Source organism: Cnephaeus nilssonii (assembly GCF_951640355.1).
Source record: "Cnephaeus nilssonii genome assembly, chromosome: 7".
Lineage (NCBI taxonomy): Eukaryota > Metazoa > Chordata > Mammalia > Chiroptera > Vespertilionidae > Cnephaeus > Cnephaeus nilssonii.
Genome location: NC_137078.1, coordinates 66303220 through 66324142, shown reverse-complemented (window position 1 = coordinate 66324142; position 20923 = coordinate 66303220). Strand labels below are relative to the sequence as shown.

General features: G+C 40.7%; 1 protein-coding gene across 3 annotated transcripts in view; it reads left to right on the top strand.

Moving 5' to 3' along the window:
• The first annotated feature begins 201 nt into the window (after positions 1-201).
• EFCAB14 (EF-hand calcium binding domain 14) overlaps positions 202-20923 on the top strand; it is a 38411-nt gene continuing 17689 nt past the window's right edge. For all 3 annotated transcript variants that reach the window (XM_079776824.1, XM_079776823.1, XM_079776825.1), the window contains exons 1-4: positions 202-1350; positions 3056-3204; positions 8654-8799; positions 18838-18936. In XM_079776824.1, the coding sequence (XP_079632950.1) occupies positions 1169-1350; positions 3056-3204; positions 8654-8799; positions 18838-18936 (576 nt within the window). In that variant the 5' untranslated portion in view covers positions 202-1168. The remainder of the gene's footprint in view (positions 1351-3055; positions 3205-8653; positions 8800-18837; positions 18937-20923) is intronic.

Genomic DNA, 20923 nt, shown 5'->3' with positions numbered 1-20923 from the left:
AACAACACTCCTCCCCAGACCAGGTGGGCTCACGCCCCTGTGGGGGCGGGGCCTCCCCACCGGGGAGCGGGCCCCTCCCTCGCAGGTGCCCAGGGCCCTTTAACGCCCCGCCTCCCGCCTCTACTGGCTCCTGTGGTGTGACGTCACCAGGAAGACGGCCAATGGAAACGCGGATTACTGGCAGGCGGCGCTGGCAGTTGCTGCCAAGAGGAAGTGAGCTGGAGCTGGAGCGATGGCCCGGGGCTGGAACCCGCGGCAGCCTCCGCCGCCACCTGCGCGTCGGGAGCAGCCGCGGCCGCAGCCGGAGCGGGGGCCGGAGTCGCGGACGGAGCGAAGAAGGCGCTTGTGAGTTGCCAAGAGTCGCCGGTGCCGGAACACCTCACACTCTGGGCGGGAGCTCTTCAGGTGGGCAGAGCCGCCGTCGCCCTTCCGCACCGTGCCCCCGGGCCCAGACAGCGGGGCTGGGGTCTCCCCGGGCGCTGGACTGGCTCCTCTCTGGCCGAGCCCTCCGAACCGGCCTCTGGGTTTTCTTCGGTCTTGGACTTCCTTCAAACTAAGGCCAGAGGCCGGAGGACAGTGAGCACCGCCGACCCGGACATTTGCTTGTCTCCCCGACTGTCCGGACTTTAGCAACTGGCAGCCCCTCCTGCGGCCACCTCTCCAGCTAAGGAGGGACTAGTGCGTTCCCAACTGTCTGGTTGTGCGCCTCCCCCTTACCTCCCATTCAAGAACAAGTTTCTCTTCTCTCTCCATTGGAAATCCTGCCCGGAAGCCCAAAGCACCCGTCTGGGTGCCCTTCCCCAGCTCTTGGAGCACCCTTCGAAACATTATCTACTTGTCAGGGCTGAGAGTCGCTCGTTCTTGACTTGGGTTTTTTATCCTCTTGACACCCTCTTAACTGACACTTCATGCCCAGGACCTTTTGGATCACCAGCTCCCTGGCCATATCTATGTGACTTCCCCCACCCATCAGTTCCAGTTTCCTCTGGGCTCCAATCTCCAGCTCCCGGCGGATCTGGTCAGTCCCACCCTTGGGTGGGAGTGACCAGGGGGCTCTGGCCCAGGATCCCCCACCCTGGAAGGCAGCTCCAAGGTAGCAAGAGAGCTGGGCCTCGGGTACGAACCTGGCAGCTCAGGAGTGGGTGCTCCACTCACCCCACACAAGAAGATGAAAAAGCGCAAAGAGCTCAATGCACTGATTGGTTTGTCTGGGGATAGCCGGAGAAAGAAGCCCAAGAAAGGCTCAGGCCACCGCCTGCTTCGCACTGAGCCTCCTGCTTCAGACTCTGAGTCCAGCTCCGAGGAGGAAGAGGAATTTGGTGTAGTTGGAAATCGCTCTCGCTTTGTCAAGTGAGTGATGCCGTGGTGAGGGGTGGGATGGCGGAAAGACATCTTGCACTACCAAGGGGGCAAATTGAAGAGAAGGAGAAGGGAGTTCTTAGGAGAAAATATCAATCGGTGTAGTCCTTGGAAGGCAAAGAGGGAGAAAAGTTGTTTCTTCAGGTTCTCAATGAAGGATAAGTTTGAGAGCGGTCTGTAAGTGTACAAAAAAAGCGCTCTAAATCTAGGGTGGAAGTATGGATGTGGGGAATATGCCAGGAGCCCAGGAACAACAAGTCAGGAGTAGCAAAGAAGCTAAGAATAGGAACATAGGAGCAGACAAGCTTTTGGAAGTAGCCCTTTTTTAAAGGTCTCCAGAAATAGGGACCTTAAGACTGTAAATTACTATATATATTTTTTGCACTCTTGATGAGTCTGAATCTTGGTGATGGAAGAATTTGTTGAGGGACGTACTGTTTGAGCCTTGAGAGTAATGGAGCATGGAGGACAAAATGAAGAGGCAGCTTTTTCACAAACCACTTTCAAATGGTGCAGCCACTAGACCAGTGATTGGCAAACTCATTAGTCAACAGAGCCAAATATTAACAGTACAACGATTGAAATTTCTTTTGAGAGCCAAACTTTTTAAAGTTAAACTATATAGGTAGGTACATTGTTATTAACTTAATTAGGGTACGTGGTATTTTGTGGAAGAGCCACACTCAAGGGGCCAAAGAGCCGCCGCATGTGGCTCCCGAGCTGCAGTTTGCCGACCACGGCACTAGACGAACCCAGCAGTGAGTATTGAGGACATTGGGAAACAGGACGCAGGGTTGGTAAAGGGCTGGAGGGAACCTGGAAGGTGCCTTGGACCCTCTCAGGGACTACATTAAAAGAAAAGATATTCTGCTGAGCACATGGAAGCAAGGAGTAGGCAGAAGGTTGGGGTGCTAAAAGAGGTTGAATCCTTTGAGTTTGTTTAGAGTTTCTTTGTCCTATTTTGTGAAAGGAAGGATTTGGCTTCTAATGAGCTTTGCCAGATTAGGTAGTTAAGGACAACCCTAGGTTTGGGTTGTGAAGATCTGATGAAATAGAATAGCTATACTGGAATAGTACCCTTTTGGGTTAGTTTAGACCTGAGTGTTGGTTGAAATTTGGTGTGAAATCTAACTCCTTTCTATGCTTCCTTTCTTCTAAGCCAATAGCTAGAGTGTACCAGGTGTCCACTTCACCCTACAATTCCTGTTTCTTTCATTCCCTTTGCACTAAAACTTGCTCAAAAGTTTATGAAGTTTCAATAAACTGAAACAGGGTCCCCTGGAGTGAGCATGTATTTGACAGGGACAGGTAGGTAAATTACAGTGCAGTGATGGAATTGCAGACAAGCCCGTTTAGGCACTTTCCTAACCTGAGGTTGTTTCCAAAGACTTGAATTGGTAGTGATTGCAGTGAGCTGCGGTTCCCACAGGTGCTTCCTGTGGCCCACAGGAAGTCCCTCTGTTTCATGTGAAGTTTTAAACTTTTGTACCGAATAGATGACCTCTTCATAGGTCATATTACTTAGTTATTTTCAACTTGCTATGCAGATTTAACTATGTTACTCGGTAGTCCCTGGTAAATCAACTGCTTATTCATTTAAAAACACACTTGCATAGCAATACAGGAATGCTATTTCTAATAAAGCTGTGCTCATAATCACCCTTGTACTCCTGGTTGAATTTGTTCTTGTGATCAGGGGAGACTATTTACGATGCTGCAAGATCTGTTATCCCCTCTGTGCTTTTGTCATCCTTGCCGCCTGTGTCGTGGCCTGCGTGGGCTTGGTGTGGATGCAAGTTGCTCTGAAGGAGGATCTGGATACCCTCAAGGAAAAATTTAGAACAAGTAAGTGGTCACATATTTCAGAGTATAATCTTGGATTCTTTTCCAGGATCTAGGACAAAGCTGAATTAAGGGTTTTGCCCACTGGTAAAGCAATTATACATTATACATTTTTTCCATCATTTTTCTATTCTTTCTTAGATGTCAGCTTCAATATAGTAACAGTTATTTGTCTTAAACACAAATAAAAAACAGTGCTTGTGTACCATCAGGACAAATAGCATCTGAAAAATGGCATTTTAATCAACACTTAGGGCACAAAAGGGAAGCGCTAAGGTCCAAGAGTCTAAAACCTTGGTTAACCTCCACCTGTTGCCACTTTATACTTTCTCAGTGCACTGGGCTATTTACTTCTTCCTCATAGGCCCTTGAGAAAAATTTCCTCCTTAAAAATTGTATAAGAACATAGGAATGGGCAATAATAATAGCCAACATTTATTAAGTGCTTACTGTGTACCAAGTCACAAATAAATATTTCTCATGAGTGGGTTTCAAAGTGTAAGAGACTTTCTTAAATTATGGAGTTTTATATATTCTAAATTATAAAGTTGTATTTTGCATATGCAAAGTACTTTTTCTGAAAGATGGGTTTGCATGCTGGCTTCTTCCAGATTTAACTTAAATATCTTCCTTTACCAACACTGAGATCTTCGGTTCTCAGTTTCAAAGGTTAGTTTTCTAAGCTAAGGAACCAGTTCCAAGTTAATCACAAATTCACTAACCTTAGCAGCTTTCGTACATCAGGAAACTGACCACCAGGCTTTCCTAAGATCGTAAAGAAATCTGGCCCCAGAACTGGAATTAGAGTTGTTAACTTACTTTCCATATTAAGCCTTAGGAAAGCACAACATCCTAGTTTTCCTTCACTCCAGCTTCTCTTGGCTGCCTGCAGTTATTAAAGTTCTGAACCTGATCTAGGGACAACTAATCCTTAGTGTGTTGATGACATTCCTAGTGATGTTGCTTGAAGAAAAAAAAAAAAAAGCTCAACTACTAACTTTGGTTTTCTTATAAGTTTCTGATTTAGGGAATGGCCTTGGGTAAGTCATTCTCTGCCAGAATCATCCTGACTTACATGTTTTATCAACTAGTGAAATCAGAGTATAGTGTAAAAAAGAATGAGATTTGTATTCTAGTTGTTGTTCCTCCTTAATGATTGTCCTTAGCCGAATTGCAAGGTGTTTCTAAGGCCAGTGTTTTCTTTGTAAGGAGTAATCATAACTTGGAAATGAAGTTTTCAGAAACAGTGTTTAACTGTAAACAGCCAGTGAAGACACCTGTCTGTACCATCATCTCCTTAATTAGTTGGACTTCTTAGGTTTGTGCTACCACTTGTAGCAATTGTTTATTTATACATTTCAAAACATTGCTCAATTCTACCTCTCGAATTCCTTTCTCTGACTCCTCTGTGCCTGTGTTTACAGAACATCCAAGTAATTTATACCTTTGTCAGCGAATTTCTTTGTCTAGAAATGCAGTTAAAGTATATGTGTAATAGACCTGGCAATCAACGAGTCAACAAATATTTATTGAGCACTTGTTAATCCCAATTCCTGGAAATATTATATTCAGGAGATTCCAAGAATTGTACCCTGGACTATGAGACCCAATTTATATAATTGAGCAACATTCCCTGAGACCCTGACTACATTTGTCAGGCCCCTGAATAAAGCAGATTTAGAATTGTCAGTCCAACTGCATTGTTGACTTTGGTTTGCTACAATAGAAATGCCAGCACCTATACTGTCTAAAGCCAGACTTCCTGAAGGATAGGGGCTGGGCCCTGTGGCATGTTGTCAGTCCATGGGCTGAGCCATTGTGAAACACTTGCCCAAGAATTTTTTGTTGTTATTTTGTTTTGTTTTAATCCTCACCCAAGGATATTTTTTCCATTGATTTTTAGAGGAAGAGACAGAAAGAAATACCGATGTGAAAGAAACACATCGATTGGTTGCCTCCTGCACACACCCCGACCAGGGCCTGGGCCCTGGCCCCGGGCCGGGAAGGAGCCTGCAACCGAGGTATGTGCCCTTGACAAGAATCGAACCTGGGACCCTTTGGTCCGCAGGCCGACGCTCTATCCACTGAGCCAAACGGGCTAGGGTCCGAGAGTTTTTTTGTGAAAACTATTACCTTGACTAAATGAGGTCAATCTTGCAAAGCTTAAATAATCTTTCCTGAATTCTGCTTTAAATATATTTCAACAAGTTAATTTATACCTCTTGGTTTTCAGGAGAACAGTGAAGTCTCTGACTTAAATAAGATCATCTGCTATTCTGGCTTTAATACTTTTCTGAAAAATTCAGAGCCCATTGTTCTTTATTTCAGTAAGTTTTCCAAGACACTTGTGAGAAAAGGAGGTAAGGTTGCTGAAATAGAAAGCAAAGCAGAGAGGCTTCATGTTTTTTATCTTGTATTCAAGGAGTAACTTGATCCTTAAGCTAAAAGTACTGGCTGGCCTTAACTCTTAGCTCAGTATTCCAGGTACTCCAAAAGACCTCTACAGTTATTCTAAGGAAGATCTATTCCTAACCATCCCTCTTTGTAACTCAACTATGGAACACTAGAATAATAGAAAAAAGAATTTGGAAAAGAAGGAAAGTATTAATGAATTAAGCATCTCCTCTTTCAGGCAGAAGAGCAGTGTGGTCATTTAGTACAGAACCTAAAAAAATGATCTTGTGATAATGAGGGTATGAAGATGTGCGTGTTTATGGTAGCTGGAGTATACTAGAAAGAGTGCTGGTCCTAGGAGTAAAAGGTTTGACTGTTGAATCCTGGCTTGCTCATTACTAGCTGTTAAAGACTTGGACAAGTCACTTACTCTTTCTGAGCCTTCACTTTCCCATCCATAAAACATTTTTAAAGTATATGTGTAATAGACCTGGCAGTCAACAAGTCAACAAAGATATTCGTGCTATCAAAACACTGAGCATTCCTCTGTCATAGCGTATGTAACACCATATAGTAACTGTGACAGTCCCTCATGCCTCACTTCCTGCTGAACTGAGAACTTCATGGTCTTTTTATGCACTAGCGCCGAGTGCAAGGCTGGGCACATGGTAGGCACTCAATAACAAGTTTAAAAGTTTATTGCAAACTATAAAGACATAAAAAATTGCTATCAGCTTTATATGTTCTGTCTGAAGGGTGTTTGCAGAAATCTCCATTGTTTGATCTTGAAGATCAGGAAAAGAACTAAGTAAGTTTGAGTCTTAATATACTAAATTTTAAATGAGTTGCTTTCCATGTTGAAAGAACATGAATAAGTAATCATAAGTTGTTTGCTACTCTTCCTCCTATTTGTGGAGTCAGAGTGCCTTGACTTGACTTGTTTCTCCTACAGGGCCCCAAATCAGATAGTGAATATGATCCCTTCTTGGCTCATACAATCCTCAGCATCCAGAGTGTGTTCAGGGCTTGTCAGTTTTATATGTTTATTAGTTAATAATTGTAACCCAAGTTATTTATGTGCTTATCTCCCACTTCTACCTTCTACTTACTTTGTATAGACTGCAGGAAAGAGACTCCCCCTCCCCCTCTTCACACACACACTCTTGGGATGTTTGACCACTTGGGAATGGCAGACATGTGTGGGATGAGTTACTTTGCAACCTCACTGAAAATGTAAACTAAATTTACTGAAATGCTAAGTGTTGCATAATTTAGACTGGTAAAATGTTTTTATTGTATGAGATGGATGTGTAGTCCTACAAACCATGTGTAAACCAAATGTTACATTAAAAGTTTTTAAAGAAGTATGTATATAAAGAAATTCTTTGGTGTATATTTTGAAAGATGAATAAAAATACCTGATTTCTTTTAATAATTCTGAATTTTCAGATAGTGGGCTTTGTTGTAGTAGGGACACCACTAGCCAGTTTTTCCCTCCTTATTGGTGTCCTTTATGATTTTTAGTTGTTGTGTTTGTTTGTTCGGTTTTCTTTGTTTGACTTAACAGGCTAGCATTATCTCCATTTCATACCCTACAATTATTTCTCTGGAAAAGTATTTGAGTTCTGTGTACCTGGCACTGCTGGGTCCTGGGAATATATGACTAATATGATTTGGTCCCTGTCCTCTAATAGCTCTCTCAGTCTGGTTCAGGAGACAGACAAGTATATAGCTACAGCACAGTGTATATTAAGTGTTAGGAGTGGTAAAAGGTGGCGGTGGTCCAAGGTGGGGGGTGTAGCTATTTGTGCTGAATCTTGAAAGTAATTAACTAGGCTAGGGTGGCAGAAATGAAAAAGGGGCAAGCTAAAGGCATCTAGGCAGAAAGAATAGAGTGTGCAGGGTCACTGAGGCTTAAAGAGGTTGGTATGTCAGGAAAATCTGCTTGGCTAAGAAGTAGATTAAAGAGGTAGGTAAAGTAATGAGAAATGTGTTTGGGGAGGTAAGCAAAGGCCAGATTTATTCAGTCAGTAATACTGAGTGCCAGGTATTCTAAGTGCTAACCATGCAGAATGTCTTAGTACTTACATTTTAGTAAATTGTTTTATATCTGTCCTGCGTGCCAGTTTTTGGTTTCAAAGAAAGTATATAATAACTAATTTGGCATTGTGTGCTTTAAAAAAAAATGTAGGTTTTATTCTGGAGGACCAGTCATTATCAATATTTTCCATATAAAGGAAAAATACTCTAAAATAACAAGAGAAAGCACTCTTGCAGGCCTCTGCCTTCAGGCTGACAAATCTCTAAACCATTCAGGAGATATTATTTCCCAAAGGAAAGGCCAAATATCAGCTATACTTAGCTAACATGTTCCTTTATCTTCCTTTACTTTTACTTTGAGCTTTTGGGTGGATTTAAGAAAACACCCTGCTGTTTATGAAAAAGATTAAAAATCCTAGTCCTCATAACAGTACTTTAAAGGGGGTAAGAACCCACGTTGCATTTGACCAATTTGAGATAGAGAAAAGTAGACTTATGCACTTAGAGATATAACTTATGATGTCACCTGGAGCATTAATGGAGTAAAGGTGGTCAGTACTTAACATTTATTTATCACTTACTGTATGCCTGGCCAGCTGTGTTTAGTACTTTACAGCCATTCTTTCATTTGATTCTAAAAATCCTGTAAAGTATATTTTACAGATGAGGAAACTGAGCTCAAAAAAGTTGAGTAATTTTCTCAAGATTACAGTAAGTTACAGAGCTGTGATTCAAATCTAACTCTTACTGCTGATAGTCATTATTATCATTTTTAGCCATCTGACTTTTAAAAGTTGTATTGCCAGTCGTGAATAGCCCCAGTTAAAAGCTTTAGTGTTAAAGATGTACATTTATATAAATAAAAGGACATGTAGTTCATTGATATAAATTTAGTCATTATCCTCCCAGGGTTAATGTATTGATCTATCTTCTTTCCTACTGTATGGGATTTTTTTTTTTCTTGGAGCCATGAGGGAACTTTATGGCTATTTATGATTGTTCTTATTTTTGCTTTTAGTGGAATCTAATCAGAAAAGTTCATTCCAAGAAATTCCCAAACTTAATGAAGAACTACTCAGCAAACAAAGAGAACTTGAGAAGATTGAATCTGGAGACCTGGGCTTGAACAAGGTCTGGATAAACATCACAGAAATGAATAAGCAGGTAGCAAAAGTGTGATTTTATTTCTATGTAAGCTCTGAATATTTTGTTCTATTTGGTCTGAATCTATAGGTATAGGTAACTCCAAATTGTTTTACTTTTTGTTATGGGTTTTGCAAACTGTGATTCCAACACATTAAATTCAGGTAAAATAGGTAATAGTTATGCATTTACCAAATAATTAAACTGTTAACCCTTTCTTCAAAGGATAATTTTACAAAGTAGAGTAATTTAGAGGGAATTGGAAATACTTGAGTCAGTTCTCATAAAGAGCAGTGTAGGTATAAATTTTTTTTTTTTTAGAAAGAGTGCCATCTAACCCCCAAGAAAAAGGATAGCATATTTTTATTAGATAATAAGAGCTTATTTTGTTTAAGAGTATACAAACTTACAGACACAATCTTGAGGTATATACTATATACTATACTAAAACCAATCTGGAAACCATCCACAGCTAATGATAGTTATTCTAGCATAGCATAGGAGGAAGTGGTAGAGTTGGTTAAATACCTTGGCCAGGCAAGCAGGCCTAGAGGAAAAACTTTTCCAATCCTTAAAAGGTTTTTGATCAAGGATCTTGTATTTATATAGTTGCTGCTGGGTAACTGTAGCCCCTGTCCTCAGTTTTTGCAGTTTAATTAGGAAAAATGTGCATTAAAAAAAACCTCAAGTAGCAAATGAATGGTACACCTGCAAGTGCTTAAAAATAGATGTGCCATTCTTGTTGGCACTAAGAGGGTATTCTCTTCTTCAGAATGTAGTCACAAAGTTCAGAATAAGCCAGTGGCAAGGAGCAGCACTGTGCTAGGATAAAGGGCTTACACATACACTGAGTGGCCAGATTATTATGATCTCTGAACACATAATAATCTGGCCACTCAGTGTGTGTGTGTGTGTGTGTGTGTATTAGAGGCCCGGTGCATGAATTCATGCATAGGTGGGGTCCGGCCAACCTGACCAGGGGGAGGGGACATGGGCAGTTGGCCGGCCAGCCTGCTGGTCGAACTCCTGGTCGAGGGGACAATTTGCATATTAGCCTTTTATTATATAGGATATATACTGAGTGACCAGATTATTATGTGTTCAGAGATCATAATAATCTGGCCACTCAATGTATTTCTGAAGCTCCCGCACCATCTTTCAGCAGTAGTGCAAGAGTTGGGCAATTCATCAGTTAAGACCAGAGATCAATGGCCTGGTGCTGCAGCTTTAAAACTTTTGTCTACAATAAGAAATATTTTACATCATCCTATCTAATAAAGAGTGAATATGCTAATTGACCCTCACACTGTCGCAAAGATGGTGGTGCCCACAGCCAATAAGGAGAGAATATGCTAATTGCTGCCCCGCCCTCAAAGATGGTGGCACCCACAGCCAATAAGGAGGGAATATGCTAATTGACTGCCCCGCCCTCAAAGATGGCAGAGCCCACAGCCACAAGATGGCAGCGCCCAGTCCCATCAGCCCCCCCAGGGCAGCAGGCACACAGCAAGGCCACTCCATGCGCCTGCCTCCAGAGTCCCCTCAGCTCCCAGCCACCCAGGGCCGGCCCGAGGAGCAGGCAAGCCTCAGATGGCAGCTGCCCAGCTGCCTAGGGCTGCCTGAGACTCAAGTAACCAGGGCCAGCTGAGGCTTGCACTGCCGGCAGTGGCAGCAGCAGAGATGTGATGGGGTGTCACCTTCCCCTGATCGCTGGTTCACCTCCCGCCCCTGAGGGCTCCCAGACTGTGAGAGGTGGCAGGCCAGGCTGAGGGCCACCCCCCCCCCCCTCCAGTGCATAAATTTTCATGCACCAGGTCTCTAGTTATCTAATAAACACATACATGTATGAAACAAATAAAAGTTTCTAAAAATATTAGCTTACCCTTATGATGTCTTATGATATTTTATTTTCTATTCTGTTCTATTTCATTTTTTTTAGTCATTCATGAAATAATTGATCAGTTGCAGTATTTACTCATTATGTATTATCCTTGGATGCTTAGTATTTAGGAAAAAACAAGTACTCACTCCTTTTTCTGTAAAAAGAACAGGATAAGACTGGCCTTGTATTCACAGAGCAAATGAGCAATTTGACCAGCGATTACATCAAGTGAAAATCAACCACAGTGAAGCACTGAGAGATAATTAACATCTCTCACTAGGGCAAACCGGAGATTCCATTTAGATAGTCATGGAGTTTACAGTTCTGGGCCAGGATGAAATCTTTCAGGATGAAGAGCCAGCAATATCAGCTACATTTCCATCTCCTTGTCAGGCAGCACAGGAGAAGAGTCAAAGGGAAGTTTGTACTTGGTGTGAGACCGTGGTCGGCAAACTGCGGCTCGCGAGCCACGTTCGGCTCTTTGGCCCCTTGAGTGTGGCTCTTCCACAAAATAACATGGCCTGGGCGAGTCTATTTTGAAGAAGTGGCGTTAGAAGAAGTTTAAGTTTAAAAAATTTGGCTCTCAAAAGAAATTTCAATTGTACTGTTGATATTTGGCTCTGTTGACTAATGAGTTTGCCGACCACTGGTGAGAGGACACAGTTTTCAACCCTTTCCTATGTGTTTTGGTTTCTCAGTTCTCTTTAATTTGGAATCTAGAAACAAAGTAATCATTTTATTCTTGTCCTGGCTGTTACTTTTAATAACAAAAAGCACCTGGGAAAGAAGATAAATGGAAAGTTTACTTCAGTCCTAGAGCTTCATATATAAATGTAGGAGAGATTGAACTGAAACCCTTTCCATTTTACCTTCAGTAGATCTTCAAAGTTGATGGGACTGACTGATGAAACTAGCCTGAGGTAGAGAAATTCTCTGCTGGCATAGGTACAGAAGGATGGGTGGTGGTAACCTAGAGCTTTAGGTTGGTCCAGAGCAAGCATGTCAAAATCACGGCCCGCGGGCTGCGTGCAGCCCACAATGAATATTTTTGTGGCCCAGCCAATATAATGGTATGTAAGAAACATTTTAATAAAAATTTCATAACTTAATTTTTACAATATCCTGTTATACATAATTATTAATAACGAACTACAACATTCCATAATGATTGATTACTATAATCATGTTGCATTCATTTCCCTTACACGCCTTACGTGCAGGCGCACCATTTCTCCACTAATACTAGCAGTGAATATTTTAGCAGCTGATTGCTGCATCATCAGTCTTGGACTGACTTGTTTGGTGTGCACAACAGGAAATATTTCGCTTTCGGACAACAAGAAAAATAGGTTTATTTGCATTATGCTTATTAATTTGTGCAGTTGTCTGGTAAGTTAGTATTCAAGAAAAATATTAATTTTTATTAAAATATTCTATTATTTTATGTTAACGATTACTCATTTATTTCAGCCCTTTGTATTCAGCATGTCTCTACCGAAATAAACCTGCGTTTCTATAAAAATTGAAGCTCTTGTTTTTATGCTGCCCACATAAACTTAAACCTTGTTTATTTGGCCCATGTTAGCCTTTGAGTTTGAAATGCTTGGTCCAGAGGGAGCTCATCATTCTCTGAATGATTTTCTAAAATTGTTACACATTTCTTATAGAAAGGCATTTGTCCAAAACCAAAATAGTTACAAAAATAAAATTAATATTTAACCATGTTTCTATATCTCAGGGTAACCCTGTCAATTAGATTCTTTTAGTGGCAAAAAAAATTTTTTTAAAGAAATCTAAAGTGGCTTAAACAATAAGAAAATGTGTATCACTTAATAAGGACTGTCCATATCACAGTATGAATTGAAGTTAATGCAGCCTGAAAAAAAAAAGTTTGAAATAAGTTAAAATCAAATTTTGTATTGAAAAGTCTTTTAAAAAGTGTTAAAATCAATTTACTTTTCTGTGTCATTTATGAAACTTCTAATTTCATACCCATGTCCATTCTCAACATTATAGGGAGTCTGCTCCCCTTCTTTGAAGACCATTAATTCAACAAATGTTTAATGAGCTGCTTTTATGGAGTTAGGCCTTGGATTCCCACCCTCAAGGCTCTTACCATCAAATGGAAGAAAAATAGAAAAGTAAATAGTTATATAACAGCCTAATAAGCAATAAGAAACTGGTCTGTATGAGCACTGTGGGGGCATTTTTTAGGTATGTTTCTAACCCATACTGACTGGATTCAAGCAAAGCTTCTCATATATCTTGAGCTGAGTCTTGAAGGGCTAATAGGAGTTGGCTAGATAAATTCTATAGAAAGAGAGAGGGTGTCCTCATTAATACACTTGATGCTCATAATTTGCAGATTTCCATATTTGCAAATTCACCTACTAGCTAAAATTTGTTTGTAACCTAAAAATCTGTACGTGTGGTGCTTTTGTAGTCAGTTATTCACTGGCAAGCATACAGTGGCGAAAAATTAGAGTCACCCAATAGGAACATTTCCAGTTGAAGTCAAACAAGGCCACACACTGCCTTGTTTCAGCTCATAGTGTAAACAAGTTTTCTTTTCATGATATATTTAGTGCCACAGTTTTTGTGTGTGTGATTCTGCTTCTTAAAATGTACAACTAAGATGTGCTGAAATCTTATCTAATATTGCAAAGTGCAAGAAAGCTGTGTTGTGCCTTACAGTGAAAATACATGTGTTGGATAAGCTGCATTCAGGCACGAGTTCAACAATATACATTAAATAAGACATCTTTAAAAGAAATACACATAAAACAAAGTTATGTATTGTATCGATCAGTTGACAAAAATGTTGTGACCAGGGGACTCTTGGAACCTAACTCTCTACTTCCCTTAGGGGCAACGGTTCAGTAATCACTCATTCAGTGTTTGCTGTGAATTTCTAGAACAATGATTTTCAACCCTTTTCATCATGGCACACATAAACTAATTAGTTAAATTCTGCAGCACACCAAAAAATACATTTTTTGCCAATTTGACCAAAAAAATAGGTATAATTTTGATTCATTCATACCAGGTAACCATTGTTGTGTTGGCTGTTGTCATTTTTTTAATTTTGTCAGTACCCTCAACTAAATAGTCAGGTATTGCATGTTTTAAAAATTCTTGCAGCACACTGATTGAAAATCTCTGTTCTAGAACATAACTACTGTGAATTGTGAGAATTGAGTATATGTGCAAAAGCAAAAACAAATGAAAAACAGTGTGTTCAGGGGATTTTTGTATTGTATTATAGCCTAGCTTGGTGGAAAGAGGCCAGAAGTAAGGAAGGATATGTCAGCAAGAGTCATCAAGGACCTTGAGGGCATCATTTTCTATAGTATGTTCTATATCTTTTTTTGGCACTTGGTCCAGATATCTTATGATGTGACTAGAAAGCCCAGTGCATGAATTCGTGCACATTGAAAGGAAATTAATTAGAAGGTGGCCAGCAGGGCAGGACTGGGCCAGATGGGCCAGACATGCCCTGGAGCCAACCTCCCGTAGTCTCTCCCTGCCAGCTGCACTTGGGGCGGCACCAGGGCTCAAAGGGCGTCTGCGGAGTGAGTGGGGTCCCTCTGGCAGGTGGGGTCCTTTGGCCTGGCCTGCAGGGAACTGGCAGTCCAACATCCCCCCAGGCGTCCCGGAGTGTGAGAGGGCATTCTGCAAAGTTGCTGTCGCTCTGCAGCTTCTGCATTGAGCATCTGCCCCCTGGTGGTCAGTGAGTGTCATACCTACCAGTTGTTCAGTAGGTCACTTAGCCTTTTATATATATAGATACAGTTGTCCCTTCTTATCTAAGACCTCCAGTGGATGACTAAAACTGCCGATAGTGCCAAACCTTCTATATACTATGACTTTTCTATGCATACATACCTGTGATCAAGTTTCATTTATAAACTAGGCACAGTAAGAGATTAACAACAGTAATAATGAAATAGAACAACTATAACAATATACTGTAATAAAAGTTATGTAACTGCAGTCTCTCTCCAGTAATTTTTACATTTTTTAGTTCAGATCTACTCCTGACTCTGTGTAACCATCTCTTGCTTTCAAGAAATGGCTGGGTGTTACTCGTTTCAGGGGACACCTTGCTGAAGTCTTCGTATAGGCTCAATGCTTTCTGGCATAGCATGTTACCATCAATCAGAGCACACTGTCTGTTCATTTCTCCCATCCACAAATTTAATGCCATTTCCATCTTAACTAAGCATTTAACACGCACTGTGGCCATAACTATTGCAGTTTGAGGTGCAACAGCAAAACTAGCATGAATTTCTTTTCCTTCACAATTTCACAAATAGATTTGTTCTTACCATAGATCTTAGCAATCTCAGCATTTGATTTTTTTTCTTTCCTTATTAAGTGGAGAACTTTCACTTTTTCACCTAAAGGAAATAGTTTCTCTGGCATATCCAAATTGCCAGCGTCACTACTCTTGAGCTTTGGGGCCATTATTAAGTAAAATAAGGGTTACTTGAACACAAGCACTGCATGACAATCATCTGATAACCAAGACAGCTACTAAGTGACAAATGGAGGGGTGGAGTATACATCCTGGATATATTGGGCAAAAGGATGAATCATGTTGTGGCGGGATGGGTCAGGATAGCAGATTTCATTACACTACTCAGAAGGGCATACAATTTAAAACTTATGAATTAGTTTATTTCTTAAATTTCCCCTTTAATATTTTTGGACCACAATTGACCACAGGTAACAAACCACAGAAAGCAAAACTGAGTATAATGGGGGACTACGGTATTTGTGTATGCATCTAATTACACTAGAAGGTTGTACACGGAACTCTGTGCTTTAAATATGATGTTGGCAATAATGGTGGCAATTGAGATGATAACTGTCATTCATTAAATGCTTGCTTTATGCAGGCCCCTATTAGAAGTACTACATATGAAATCTTTTTTTCTTCTCTAGACCTATGAAGTAGGAGTGGTATCTCCATTTTACTGATAAGAAAACAGATTCTGAGAAGTAGTTAGCCCAAGGTCGCACAGCTGTGTAGCAGTGCTAACATTAAAATATTCAGGCGCTAGGAGCCTGTCTTTTCCCAGTTTTCCTTTCTGCCTTTCATCTTTATATCCACTATAAAATGCAGTAGGTGCTCAGTAGGTGAAGTTGAAAGGGTGTGATGTCAGGTTTCTACTAGAGCTCATATTCATCATTGATGGTTGCCTGTTTTAGTAACTTTTTTGCTTACTATTTAAAGGACACTTCCCCAGCCGGTGTAGCTCAGTGGTTGAGCATCGACCTATGAACCAGGAGGTCACAGTTCGATTTCCTGTAGGGGCACATGCCCCAGTTGCAGTTGCAGGCTCAATCTCCAGTAAGGGGGGGCAGGGTGCAGGAGGTAGCCAATCATTAATTCTTATCATTGATGTTTCTATCTCTCCCTCCCTTCCTCTCTGAAATCAATAAAAATATTTTTTAAAAAGAAAGAAAGAACACACTTAATTTTAACCCCAAAGCAAAAAAAAAAAAAAAAAAAGCAGCATTTCAGATATCATAGTATAAAATTGTCTACAGTAGCTATTTTTAATTTTGCTAATGAAAAGTCATGTAATATGCATAAATGTCATGACTCATCTTTTGGCTGAAATTTGGGTTTTTATCTTAATGGTTTCTACTTGATTCAACTTTTTAGACTCTTTGAATCAGAGATAAGTTCTGTAATGCTTGAATCCAATCTGACATCCTAGAGCAGTCCCAGTGATAATGGAGGGAGCCCCTTGTCTCTCCATTCTAGTTACACATGTAGCTGTGCTGCAGTTTTCCATAGATTTTGGCATTATTCCACTCTAAAGAAAGGAATGTTGAGAGATGGAATCCAGCTTTGCAGTTTATGGGAACATAGCTGAGTCCTAGTGACCAGTGTGTGGTCCAGGTCTTATAAGTGAGTAAGAAGTCCTAAGTGATGTTTGGTAATTAGAGCATTAATGGTCAGCTCTCCAGAGCAAACTCCTTCAGTGAGGCAGCTGATACCCAGGCCTAGAGAGTTTGGGGCATGGGGAGAAGTGAAACAGTACCTCACCTTATCCTGCTGGCACTGGCTTTCAGCTGCTCCTCTGGTTTGGGGAGAAATAGTAGCTGCCAGCCAGCCACACTGGCCATTTGTAAGGCCATTACTATTCTTGAGACACTTAACAAATAATTACACAATTAAATAAATCATCATCACTTTGAGAATTGCCATGCAGAAAAAGTTTTCCTGGGCCTGTTAATGTTGTTGCTCCCTACCTATTACCCAATGCCACACTCACCCTTCTTACCTAAAAAGAATACCTGTTTTATTTTTATATATAAAATCTTTCCATCAGAGTCTAATTGGAGTCCTACTTCCGTGAATCCTGTCCAGTTCAGCCCGAACTGATGTTCTTTTCTTAGAACTTTATTATCACATTTAGTACTTAATTATTTATTTAATGTTACTTCCCTTCCATAGAGGGATAGATCCTCTACCTCCCTGCCTCCACCTCTCCCTTCCCTCCCCCTTTCTCACTCATATTTTGTGCTTCTGCCGCCAGCCTTTTTTCTATTTTTCAGATATGCCAAGCTCTTTCCTGCACTGGGGCCTTTACCCTAGCAGTTCCCTCTACCCTCAAATGCACTTCATTCAATTTATGTCTGATTAATTCCTTCTTATTATTTAGATCTGTTTAAATGCCATCTCTTTATACAGGCTTTTTCTAATCATCCAATATAAAGTCATTACCCAGTCACTCATCAAGTTACCTTATTTTCATTTTTTCCTAACACATCCCACTATCTCATATAACATTGTCTCCTTGCACTAAAATGTAAACTCCAAAAGATCACTGACACCTGGTATAAAATAGGGCTCAATAAATATTTATTGCAGTAATGAATGAATGAAAAATAGCTTGGTGTCCCTGAACATTTTCCTTCTAAAGGGAAAGAAGAAAAAGAGAACCTAAGTTCCCAGGCTCCTCACTGGACTCCTTGTTCAGAGCACACTGCTGCTCACTCCCGGAGTTCTGCTTAATTTCTTTGCATAGTACTTATTATCTGATACTTTCCTTCTTTGTTTTTCTCTCACCTACTATGATGGGTGCTCCATGAAAGCAAAACTTCATGGTCTTGTTTGCCACTATCTCCACAGTGCCTGCAGCAGAACCTGACACGGAGATGCCAAACATTTGTTGAAGTAAGGAGTAGGGGATCAGTTTTACTTTGTTTTTATGGAATAAGTGCCCAGAAACTTTAGTGGCTATTCTGTGACCCTCTGAATATAATTGCTATTGGTATATTTGTGTCCTCATTCTAGCATTTGGGATAGAAAAGCAGTATGGAACCAGGAGTCTTCCAAGAATGTTTGAGCCACACTGCAAGGTTGTTAGAATATGATCTATGCAGCCTGAAATTGAGTATTATACAGGTTCCCCCAGCCCCCATATAAGAGAGAAGTCCAGCTGTGTAGAATTCTACCCCTAATAGTAAAAGGGAAGACATTTTATTTTGATTCAATTCCTATTTTAATACATTCAGTGCATCAGTCCACAAGTCACTGGGTATTTATTGAGAACCTTCGGGGTACAAAGTAGTGCTTTGGTTGAGCTATTGAGTTTGAAATATTAATCACATTGTTAAACCAAAACTAAATTCCCAAGTAGTTGAAAGTGCTGTTCAAGTTGGCAGGGTACAGTTCCTGTAGACTGTATTTTGTGATGATGGGCTTTTACTTTATATGTTCCCACTTGGGCAGGAACAAAAGCTCAGTAAATAACTAAGGTTTTATTTTTTTACCGAAGTGAAATCCTTCAGGGATCTTTTATCATTAGCTTTCTTTCTGTCCTTTTGTTGAAGGATTGTGTTGTAATCACTGTTGGAGTCATCTTTTGGGTAATTTAAGATTTTTACATTTTGTAGCTGCCAGGAGTTAGGGTAAAGAATAATTGCCTTTCTCTCTTTGGCACTAGTGTTTAAATTGGGCAGGGAAAGAAGGGGTATTATCGCTGCCTCCCTGATGTCCAGTCTATTCAAGAATGAGCTGAATAAAGTATAATGTCTGGATTACAGAAGTGCATAAAATCGAAGGGTGCCTTGACATCAGCATCAAATGTAGAGTCTGTGAAGGAAGAATCCACTGTGCAAATTCTGTTTTCATTGTTTATTCCTCTTCCTTTCAGATTTCTCTGTTGAATTCTGCAGTAAACCACCTCAAAGCCAACGTTAAATCAGCAGCAGATTTAATTAGTCTGCCTGCTACTGTAGAGGGACTTCAGAAGGTAAGTACTATGTATAGGCACTGAGATTAACCAACTGCTGTAATTCTAGCTTCTTAGACGTTTTCTTTGAAAACCCAGCATTTGAAATTACCTGCTCCAGGAGGGCAGTAATAGAGCATATCACTGTGTCCTAAAAATTTTAAAGTATCTCTTTTGGTCTGGTTAGTTGGGCATTTAATTTGCAACAGGTGACTTTAGCTCTGGTTTATGTGGCTTTGCACCTTTTTATTTGGTTCTCCAAGTCTCAGGATTGCTATGCTGGGACTCTTATGTTAACATATGTGGGTTCTTTTTTCATCATTTGCCTTTTCGATTCATCATCCACTTTGTCTTCATGAAAGACCAATTGTATATGAGAGTTGCTCTAAATTATTAACTTTTATATTACCGTTCATTTTTTAGAAAAAGATAATTTGAAGAAATGCAAACATTTAAAATTCAGGATTCGATAAGTGTTAGCAAGCATGTAGAGCAAAGGAAACTCCTGCTGGGAATAAAAATGGTAAAAAGCAGTTTGGTAAACAATGTATGTTGTTTTTTAAAGGTAAAGGTGCACATCCTCTAAGCCAGGGGTGGGGAACCTTTTTTCTGCCAAGGGCTATTTGGATATTTATAATATCATTTGAGGGCCATACAAAATTATCAACTTAAAAATTAGCCTACTATATTTGGTCAGACATCTAATTAACTCACCCCTAATGCCTTGGCAAGGCCAGACCAAATGATTTCTTGGGGCTTATATGACCCGAGGGCAGGACGTTTCCCACCCCTGCTCTAGGCAATTTACTCAATATATGCCTTAGGCCCGTGGTCGGCAAACTGCGGCTCTCGAGCCACACGCAGCTCTTTGGCCCCTTGAGTGTGGCTCTTCCACAAAATACCACGGCCTGGGCGAGTCTATTTTGAAGTGGCGTTAGAAGAAGTTTAAGTTTAAAAAATTTGGCTCTCAAAAGAAATTTCAATCGTTGTACTGTTGATATTTGGCTCTGTTGACTAATGAGTTTGCCGACCACTGCCTTAGGCAAACAATAATTTGGAATGTCTGTTTTTTTGATCCCTAAGATTCAGGCCTAGAGCAGGAGGCAGTGACCAAGCAGATGGGTAATACATAGGGATCTTTAGAGCTGGGTGGGGAGAGTGGGTAGGAAGAAGAAGGGGCCTACTTGGAACACAAGCAACATCAGCCCCTGCAGCAGGAAATATAAGAAGGGATTCTGGAGCAAGGGAGTCAAATCTAGTCTTTAACTTTTCAAATTTAGTGTGTGATAACTTTGATTACATGCCAGGCTCTATAAATTATCTCCACAAAGGAGAACTTCCTAAGCCAAAAACAGAAACAAAACTTGCCATTTTATAGCCACTCCACTTGTGAGCTCGGTCTCCATAGTTTGCTATTTGTCCAATAATGTTATCTGTTTATAACTTTAAATACAAAAGTAGGGACAACTTTGATGAGGCCAAATACTTCTTGCCATTGTTCCCAGGTGCCAAGTGGGAAAAAGGCCTCTGTAGCCTTTAGCACAAAAGCGACTCTGGCAGTCTTGCATTAGTGAAGGAAACTGGTTTATTCTTGCATTCATCAATTCAATAAACATTTGTGGAGCTTCTTCCAGTGTGAGCCAGGCACTTTGCAGTTACCGAGAATACCAAACAAGAGCTTACTATCTTCTTGCATCCTGATGGGATCATACATCCAGCCAGTTAGGAGTCTGTAACAACAGAGCTTGCATAGATAAAATCCCAGCTCAGAGACTTCTACCCAATGTGTTGGTGGTGTCTCTTTGCAAATTTGTGCGTTAATAATGTGAGACACTACTTCTGTTACAAGTGGCTCCGTTTTGAAGTGGTAGTTCATCTCAAATACCTAACCTCAGTATACTCGGGCGCACAAGGGAAGGCGCACAGGGGAAGTGTTCCCGGGAGAGGCACCCCGCTGCAGCTGTACTCACCAGCATGAGCCCGGTGTCTGGCAACCGTCTGTCAGCTG